The following is an 8,991-nucleotide window of genomic DNA, read 5'->3' on the forward strand; positions in this document are numbered from 1 at the left end:
TGTGTGTGTGTGTGTGTGTGTGTGTGTGTGTGTGTGTGTGTGTTGCATTATTATTGATGCACCTGAATGAGCAAACTTGGACGAAAGAACAGGAGTAATGTTGTTTGATTGCTTTAAACATTTTGGATTTTCCCTTCCCTCTTTGTGTTTGTGTGTATACAGCACACCCTGGCTGAGGTGTGGGTTCAGAAAACATCAGAGATGAATACCAGTCAGCAGTACCACTGCCGTACATTCCTGGGCCACCTTCTCAATATTGGAGACCTGGTGCTGGGGTACGTACGCAGAACAGTCAGATAACAATGAATAAATAAGGGTAATAATAAATAATGAAATAATGGTCAGTGTGTTTACACGTAATGGTTAATTTTCTTCTTATCTTGTAGGTTTGACTTTGCCAATTCCAACATCAATGATGAGTACCTTAATAAGATGAACCCTCACCATGTTCCTGATGTGGTAAGTGTCACCTGCACTCAGCGGTCACGATTTGTTGACTTGATTAACACTGACCTCTAGTGGCAAACTAAAACCCTGCATGGAGTTCTGAACGTTCATCCCTTCGTTAAATCGCATAGGAACAAAAATGCCGTGTGTTGTTGAATTTGAGCATTTGTACATTCAAAGGTGCTGATCAAGAAGAGCTACGACCGCAGCAGGAGGGTGAAGCGCAGGAACTGGAAACTGCAGGAGATGGCCAGAGACCGTGAAGGCATGGACACGGATGATGAGAGGTAAGACTGCTCAGCTCATTGAGATGAATGATGTATGGCTTACAAGCATTGACCTCTAAGCTGTCTTGGGAATGTTTTGTTTTTTTTGTTTTTACTCTAAGATTAAAGACTTAAAAGTTAAAAAAGCACTTTTGTTTGGGGCTATGTTCAGATGTTTATACAGTGGTTTGGTTTTTTTGGGGTTTTTTTGTATTCCTGTCGTCCTCCCTTCACTCCCAGCTGATCGTGGCTCCCCTCCCTGACCCTGGTTCTGCCAGAGATTTTCCTTCCCACTGTCGCTTAGTGCTCCCACATAGGGGTCATCTAATTGTTGGAGTTTTCCTTCCATTATTGTAGGGTCAACCTGAAGTTGTATAGTTTTCACTTGAAAAAAAAGAAAATCATACAAGTCAGGTTTATTGGTGTGAATGATTTGTTTCAACCAGTGTAGCGCTGTAGCTCACTGATGTGTGTTTTTGGACGACAGTGGAGGCGTAACAGATGAATGAGCTGCTTCAGACTCAGATACACAGAAAATACTTCTTAAAATGATTCATTATTAGTTTTAAGCTTTTCATACAATTTCTAAACATATTGACAGACACAGTTGCCAAGTGGAACTGCAGAGCTGTTAATATAGTTGAGGACACGCGCTTTACATAACTGTGGTTCCTCGTGCCTCCCCAAGAGTGACAGAGAGGGAGTGGATAAATATTTACAGTTTTTTTTTGCTAACATGAATGTTCAATAAACATGTTAAATGTGTATATTTTCCCTTTTTTCTTGAGTCCGTTTGCTCATGCAAAATGAAATGTGAATGAAAATTAATCCACAGTAACCCTGTGACGAATCAGATTAAACATTTTAATTGTTTGACAAGCACTAATATATATATATTATATATTTGTGTATACTTACCTATTAGTATATAGTTTAGTTTTTTTTAAGTTGTATTTCACAGGAGAGAACCTGTGCTAAAAGATTGAAGAATTCTCTTTGAATTTAAGCATTTAACATTCTTGTTTATTCTGCATTTACTTCATTAAATTGCATAAATGTCTGTTACAAGCTTAAATATAAAATTGAAAAATGTAATTGCAACCAGGCTATTGATCAAGTAATTGTAATTAATCACGATTAATTACAGAAAATTGTGAGATTAGTTAATTTTTTAAAATCTTTTGACAGGACTAAATATTATGCATTAATAGTCAGGTGAATAAAAAAATATCTAATCAAAAAGTGGGGGTGCTCCTCATGAAGTATTCTTTAAAAAATTAGCATCAATTTGAAACGCCTTGGAAATATCCCTTAAAAAAGAGCCGTCAGAGGGCACAACTCTCCCAGAGGTAAAAGGCTATGCTAAAACTTTTATGTTTTATGATGTCAAGTCACGCTGGCGTCAGCCTGTTATGGTCTCATTGTGACATCGAAGGGCGTTGTGTAGAAAACATAAAAAGTGTCTCTTACAGCTCGCTCCCTGTGATATGATGTATTACTCAATATGGTTTCTTGACATTTTTTTTTTTTCCCCCCAAGGTCAACTTTACTTTGGAGCTAGCAATGAAGGTCAAATGCTTAGCCAACCTAGGTACACGTGTCCTGGAAGGCCCAGTATATTATTGTGAAGTTTCAGATGATCCATAAAAATTGTGCCTAATATAACGTTTTAAGCTGTTTTTTCAACTTTAACATTTTCTATGACCTCGACCCAATTTTTCACCAAAATTAAGTCGGCTTGAGCTATCAACGCACAAAATGTGAAAATTACATGTTAAAAACTGGTTGATAGACTGCTAACAATCAGAACTGATTACTTACTCCCTCCCTTTGAGGTGAGATTAAATAACCAAAGGGTCTTATTATCATTTTAAGATTAAAGCCGTTACTTCCAGCACGCACATCTCTGGTGTAGACCACATAGGAAAAACACTTCGATACCTGAAACGAGGACTCAAGGGAGTTAATAGTTGTTTAGTGTACTAAGAGCGCAGAGTGTCATGTGGTTTGTCTTTTGTTATCTGTAAAGTAACCAGACTGGTTTTGCTCTCAACTTACTTTTCTGTCTTCAGGCAATATCAGGACTTCCTGGAGGACCTGGAGGAAGATGAGGCACTGAGGAAGAACGTCAATATCTTCAGAGGTGAGCAGCTGATGACCGCAGCACAGACTTACTCCCGCAGCAGCATCACGAGAGAGATTTCAGAGCCTTTGTTTAGGTTTCTATTGTCAGGTTACGGCTCATTTACCGTCAACGGCTGCTTGAGGTTCTGATGGAAGTTGTGTCACACGTTCATTACAGATGATGCATGAGACACTTAATGAGCAGATGCTGATTTTTCAATTTCAGATGCGTCAAAGATTCCGGTGGAGAGCGACACTGATGATGACGGAGCACCACGCGTTTCCCTGGCGGAGATGCTGGAGGAGTTGAGTCTAACGGACGCCACAGGAGGAGAGGGTGCCGACATGATGACGGACTAACCAGTCGGCGTTCTGACATTGTGACGCAGACAGCCGATTTATCAAATAAAGGCCCGTTTACAATACAACGGTGCAATTGCACACCGGATTTAGAACTGTCTGCAAATTGGGGACCGTTTCAAACATGGACAAATGATATGTTGGTGCAAACAAATCCAGTGGTGTACTGGTTTATGATGGTTAAAACGTACCAACTGTGAGTCATAATGGCACTCAGTCATATGAAACATGATAATTTATCTCCATGGTCTCAGTGGATTTTATCCAAACTGGGTCTTCAGATCACATTTCCTGTCTTTATATGATCCTCTTTGTCATATCAGAATAATATGAAAATGAAGCAGTTACAGCTGCTTTATCGAAATAAATCCTTACCCACACATTTTCTGCTGGTTTAGAGGCTCATGTTGTGAAGTGCTTTGCTTTATTTATCCACCAGAGGGAGCTTTGTGCTAGGAAGATATGGGAAGTAACTCATTTAAAGGAGGCTGGCAGCAAGCTGAGCAAAGTCTGTTAATGGTGTAATTTGGCTACTGTGGGCAAAATGCAAATGCTGTCCAGCTGCAACACCTTCAGCCAGCGAGCGTACCGTCTCTGTGAGGCGAGCTGATTTGAAAACGAAAGTGTAAAAATGGGCATTCTTCCCTTCTCTGTTTGAAGCCTGTCGCACCAGCATGTGCTTTAAATGCAATACATTTAAGTCAGCACTTATTTGTGCCTTCACAGTTCATTCAAATCATGCTCTCAAGTCTATGCTTAACCCATTGTGCCACTAATGGCACATTTATGACAAGCTCCTAGCTCCAGCTTACTCAAAAGGTGCAAAAATGTAAAGATCCAAACAAATTTTGGATTTCACTGCACATTAAAGCCGACTCTTTTACCAGAAATGCTCCTCAGAACAATTTTTCTCACATGAACACTCAAATTTAAGGCTTTTGGACCAGTAAAATTCAAGACTTTAACATTTTTGGATTATGTTGCTTGATATTCTGATAATATGCAGGATAATATAGCAATGTATTATGATAAATGTCAGGCTTGTGGGATTTCGAATGTAAATATATAAACACGGTGACAAAATCCTAAATCAGTTGTTTAGAAGCAATAAATGAAGTAGAACAATAAAAACTTGGAATGTATTTAACAGGGGGGTTAATTAACTCTATTAAATCTGATTTCTTTTTTTGTATGTGAATGCATTAAAGCAAACCATACTGGAACTGTGGTTAAACATGCCACCATGTTTGCTGGAACAGTTCAGCCCGCCACTAGCCAGCTTTATGTAATATAAAACAGAGGAATGTGTGTATCACAGGGTGTGTTAGTTTCACATTTTGACTCGGGGAGGGGAGGGGGCAGCCCTTGTTTTTCACAAACCTGAGCAGGTTGTTAACGGTAATCAGATCTACTTGGGAAAACGAATGAAGCGAATCCCCCCTGCTCTTTCTCTCTCTTTTGTGTGTTGGCCTAATTCACCTGTAGTTTCCCTGTTTACAGACTACAAAGTCCCTAAAGGCGGCTGTGGATGTCCGATTTGAATGATGATTTCCCCAGTGCTTGTCGCAGGCAGCAGCAGCAGTCGGTGGTTTCACTGCTCTTACAGCTCCTTTACAAACATGTGTCCGGTGTGAAGAAGCGCCTTCGTGAGCTGTGCCTGACATTTCAGACCAGTATCCATCGTCCTGACGCTAACTGCGGGCTTGACGGTGCATCTATGCGTCACCGGTGCGCTACCCGTGTTTACACATCAATAATGCAGTATAAGAAGTGAGCTGGTCAGCAAAGCTCACAGTTAGGAGATAAGATTTCTCAGCTGTATGTGTGCTTACAGAAAGACACCCTGCCCTGTGTGTATATGAGAGAGAGTTTCTTCCACAGGCGTGTCTGAGCTCCCTTGGTTGTCCCACAGCTGTATGCAGGCTATGAATCCATAGATTGAAATGATCAAGTCCAGAAGGAGATGTGAGGACTCCTGATTTGTTTTTAAAACACTTTGGAGAATGTTTAAGGCTGCATTCCCAGACATCCCAGAAACACTCAGTGTGAGTTGCAAAATATAATTAAAGAGGCATTAGGTGTTGTAGCCTGTTATTACTTCATCTAGTCTTATCACGGAGAAGGGGATGGAGAGGAGGAGGAGGCTGCTTTGGAAATGCTTTGTGAGCTGCATTCAGCTGAACGCGCTTCTTGCCGTTCTGTGTATAATCTCTTGTCGCTTTAATAATTTGGTTTCCTCTAATGAAATGCAAACTACAGCATACCGGGGTTGCGGTACACCAGTGTGGTCTCTGCTTGTTTTTCCGTTTTCCATCCTCCTCCTGCTGCTCCTGCTGCTGCTGCTGCTGCTGCTGGTGCTTGATTGCTCGCTGCTGTCTACGTCAGAGGTGGCGCAGTGTCGGGCTGCAGCAGCATGGTGGGACAGAGGCGATGCGACACCGACTGAACAAAGTTTAAAGATGCCGCACAAAGCAGCAGCACACCACACATGGCTGGGATAGAGGTCCGGCCCAGTCAACGCCTCTCCACCGTGCCTCTTATGCAAGGACTGTTTTCTTTTTCTCTGCGTAAACAAACACCGGCCTATGCATCGCATCTTTCGGACACTCCACCTGCGTGATCTGCGAGCCAGGTGAGTCGCGAGTCTAAGCACGGGTAGTGGGTGTGGTGTCATGTGTGTACCACATATAGGCTGGTGGTGAACTGGTGAAGCAGCTTTTTGGTTTACACAAAGCAGCGGAGCAGCAGCAGCGGCAGGGGGACTCCTCTGGTCTCATAATCGCAGTATAACGAAGGAATCTCACGTCGGCTGCCGAGGTGAGTGACGGCACAGGCTGAAGAGCTAATAAGCGCGCACGCCTTCTAATATATAGTCCATACACATGTATTAAAATCTAAATTCAGTAATCATTGCTGTGGGTTGATAACTAACTCTAGTTTCACTTGTTTATGTCATTTGGGCACAATTTATAACTTTTGCGCAAATTCTTGCAGGTTTCTGGGTCAAACTTGGCATTTTAAGCAAGGCACCATCCTAACACTAATGAAAAAAGAAAGGTAACTATCACAGGAAACTACCTCGTGGAGGCTTCAGGACAACAGTCCTATTAGACCCCTTTTTGTAACAAGGAAAGTTAATTTGATTGCACACGGTTGATGATAGCGGGTCTGTACTGGGAAGGAAACGTTGTTTTTCATATTCTAATAAATTGCACGACATTTAGAAGAGTGCACCTGTAACGCACCTGCTGGCCCCGCCCCCTACCTGTCTAGAAGGATCTATCACTGCCTGCCACCGCTTCAGCGTATATCATTTGTCATATTTGATAAGACGTATTCTGATAACATCACGGTCTTGGTTTTAAATCTAAAAAGTTATTTTTGTCCATAAATTCAGCTCGTTGGTCTGTGATGCGGCTTCCACTTTATGCTTCTTATTATTTCATAATTGTCAAAGATAGATGCAGTAGATAAATGTAAAGTATAAAAAATGTGTAGCTGTGTAACAGTAAAAATTGCACCACCAATGTTATTTCCAGCTTATGAGTACTTACGACATTTTCTGTTGAGCCTTGTATTTTTTCTTCTTCTACTACTACTACTTCTGCAGAATGAACTTCAAGAACTTGAGGGAGTACCTGGCTTGGTTATACTACCAATACCTGCTCATCACCGGCATCTATGTCCTGGAGCCGTGGGAAAAATCCATCTTCAACTCCATCCTCTTCTCTGCCATCGCCATGGTCGTCTACACCTCATACGTCTTTGTACCCATCCACGTGCGCCTGGCGCTGGAGTTTTTCTTAGGCATCTTTGGCGGCCAGCCGGAGAGCACCATGGCACTCATGACCTAAAAGAAACAAAACAAAACATGAAGGTAAAGAGACAGAAAATGTGTGGATGAGCATGAATCTGTCATCATATTTTCTTATAACTCACCTCCTTAGATCCTAGAGCACCTTGAGCCCTCCTTTTACAACAAGCTCGCCCTAAACCAGGCAATCAGCCACCTCTGCGAATCACGACTGAAAACATGAAGATCTTAATGGAACGATGTGGAAATCAGAGCCTTACTATCTTCTTTACATCCCAAACCCTCCAGCCTTACCCCATGGTATTAGACAGGCAGCAGAACAGTGCTTTCACACATGTCCTGTGAGATGTCTTATGATATGTTGTTTGTCCTTATTGATTTTTTGTTTGTTTTTGTTTTTTTGTTGTGTTTATCACCATATGTCCTGTGTGAGTGCATACCACATATGTGTTTTGCATGATAGGGTCATATATGGGCAGTCGATTTGCATGCTCATCTCACTATGAAATACTACTAGACTTGCTTCCTTTTTATTGCCTTTTAAGCTCCAGACTCACTATTTACAAAAAAGCAGACCGATCATTTTATAGTGTCTGAATCCAGTCTGTAAAATTTATGTCTGGCATTCTCAATTTACAGCTCACTACAGAGCAAGCTGTCACGTTTCAAGTGTTACACAGTGAGAGGCGACTACGTGAGTTCGAGATGATTTTAGACACAGCCCAAATTTCCTTCAGAGCCGTGGAAGGCATTATATGTCAGGCTCTGTGGGACTTAATGCAACAGGTAAACTAAACTTGCAATGCAACATCAGTGACGTTTCCTTTTTAAGTGTGTGTATGTTCGTTTATCTGATGTATCTGTGATGCCATGTTATCTCGTGCACTCACTCTGGGTGGTTAATCTGTAGTTTTGCATCAGAACCGCTATCACTGGGTTTTGTTTTTTTTGTTTTGGTGTTTGTTTGTTTTTAGTTGCCTTTATGAGCTGTAATACTGACTGGCAGGGCACATTACACATTTCACGTAGATGTCATTTAGCTGATCTTAACAGAGAGGACTGATAAAAAGCCCAACCTATGCAATGAGTCTTAAAACGTTCGTGTTAAGACTCTGTTAAACAGATTTTCCCAGTCAGTGTGAGTAATATTACGGTAAGCCAAAATAACAGAAGAGATACGTGCCGAGCCCTGCTTTATCTCTAGTTTATTAACTGTTGGCATTTCTGGTAGTTGTACTCAGCTCTGAGCTTGAGCAAATATTGATACAACACACCTTTGTGTTGTAGGCTTGGCTTTGGTAATTACGTAACTCTACTTCACAAACCCCTGAAATCAAAAAAGAACTGTTTGATGTTTCATACAGAATGCAAAGATACTGTAGACAAATTAACCCAAATGAAAAACAATGACATGGCTGACCAAAGTCTCCCTTATCTATAGTTGATCTATAGATAGAAAGTGAGTTTTAGTGTGTCTGGTAGCTGCGATGAGCATTGTGCGTTGGATCATTTTTAGCTATTTGTGCTTTGGGTGAGGGGCTCACTGGTTATAGTTCAAGCATAAGTAACAATGAGTTAATTTTATTTATATGGATTTATATATTTATATACACTGGTAAATGCTTGGCTGGTTACAATGTCAATTACCAAATGTTTTGTGATTATTTATATCTGTGTTCTCCTGTGGCCATACTTTTGTTATTTGCTCTGTTTCTCTACCTTAAAGTGCTTTTTATATTGTTGTATCATTTCATTTCACTTTGGATAAACATTTGCTGAAGTCTCAGACGTTTCCAGCTCAGACAATGACGCGTTCTCTGAAAAATCTGTTGTTTTTTTTCCCCACTGTGCACAAAATGAATGTTTTATTTATACATGATGGTGACACATCGCTCCAGTAATCAGAAAATAAAAATGCATCTGAAGATTCTTGGACAACTCTTCTCATTCTGTGTGGTTATTTATACATACTTATAGTTT

The 8,991-nt window shown here is 40.9% G+C and overlaps 2 protein-coding genes across 6 annotated transcripts in view; both read left to right on the forward strand.

Annotated features, from left to right (window-relative positions):
• The window catches only part of nmd3 (NMD3 ribosome export adaptor), a 14,378-nt gene extending 10,802 nt beyond the window's left edge, over window positions 1-3,576 (forward strand). For both annotated transcript variants that reach the window (XM_005930014.3, XM_005930013.3), the window contains exons 12-16: window positions 163-275; window positions 387-459; window positions 628-734; window positions 2,786-2,856; window positions 3,064-3,576. In XM_005930014.3, the coding sequence (XP_005930076.1) occupies window positions 163-275; window positions 387-459; window positions 628-734; window positions 2,786-2,856; window positions 3,064-3,197 (498 nt within the window). In that variant the 3' untranslated portion in view covers window positions 3,198-3,576. The remainder of the gene's footprint in view (window positions 1-162; window positions 276-386; window positions 460-627; window positions 735-2,785; window positions 2,857-3,063) is intronic.
• Window positions 3,577-4,135: 559 nt separating this feature from the next.
• Window positions 4,136-8,409, forward strand: sptssb (serine palmitoyltransferase, small subunit B). 4 transcript variants are annotated; one of them, XM_042224132.1, is made up of 3 exons: window positions 4,136-5,829; window positions 6,808-7,074; window positions 7,145-8,409. In XM_042224132.1, exons 1-2 carry the CDS (start codon window positions 5,783-5,785, stop codon window positions 7,049-7,051), a joined length of 291 nt encoding a protein of 96 aa, XP_042080066.1. In that variant the 5' UTR covers window positions 4,136-5,782; the 3' UTR covers window positions 7,052-7,074; window positions 7,145-8,409. The 4 variants fall into 4 exon arrangements, with proteins under 4 accessions (XP_042080066.1, XP_005930071.1, XP_042080067.1 ...); XM_042224133.1 differs by lacking the exon at window positions 4,136-5,829 and adding exons at window positions 5,836-6,014; window positions 6,192-6,254 and having other exon boundaries at window positions 6,808-8,409; XM_005930009.3 differs by having other exon boundaries at window positions 6,808-8,409.
• The last annotated feature ends 582 nt before the right edge of the window (window positions 8,410-8,991 follow it).

The sequence above is a fragment of the Haplochromis burtoni genome, unplaced genomic scaffold (assembly GCF_018398535.1).
Source record: "Haplochromis burtoni strain Fernald_Lab_line unplaced genomic scaffold, NCSU_Asbu1 Contig_128, whole genome shotgun sequence".
In the NCBI taxonomy this organism is placed as follows: domain Eukaryota; kingdom Metazoa; phylum Chordata; class Actinopteri; order Cichliformes; family Cichlidae; genus Haplochromis; species Haplochromis burtoni.

Bases quoted from the DNA above. Each gene is read 5' to 3' on its own strand.
- sptssb (XM_005930009.3), top strand. From the start codon at position 5,783: ATGCATCGCATCTTTCGGACACTCCACCTGCGTGATCTGCGAGCCAG. The intron at 5,830-6,807 runs GTGAGTCGCGAG...CTACTTCTGCAG, and splicing joins CTGCGTGATCTGCGAGCCAG to AATGAACTTCAAGAACTTGA.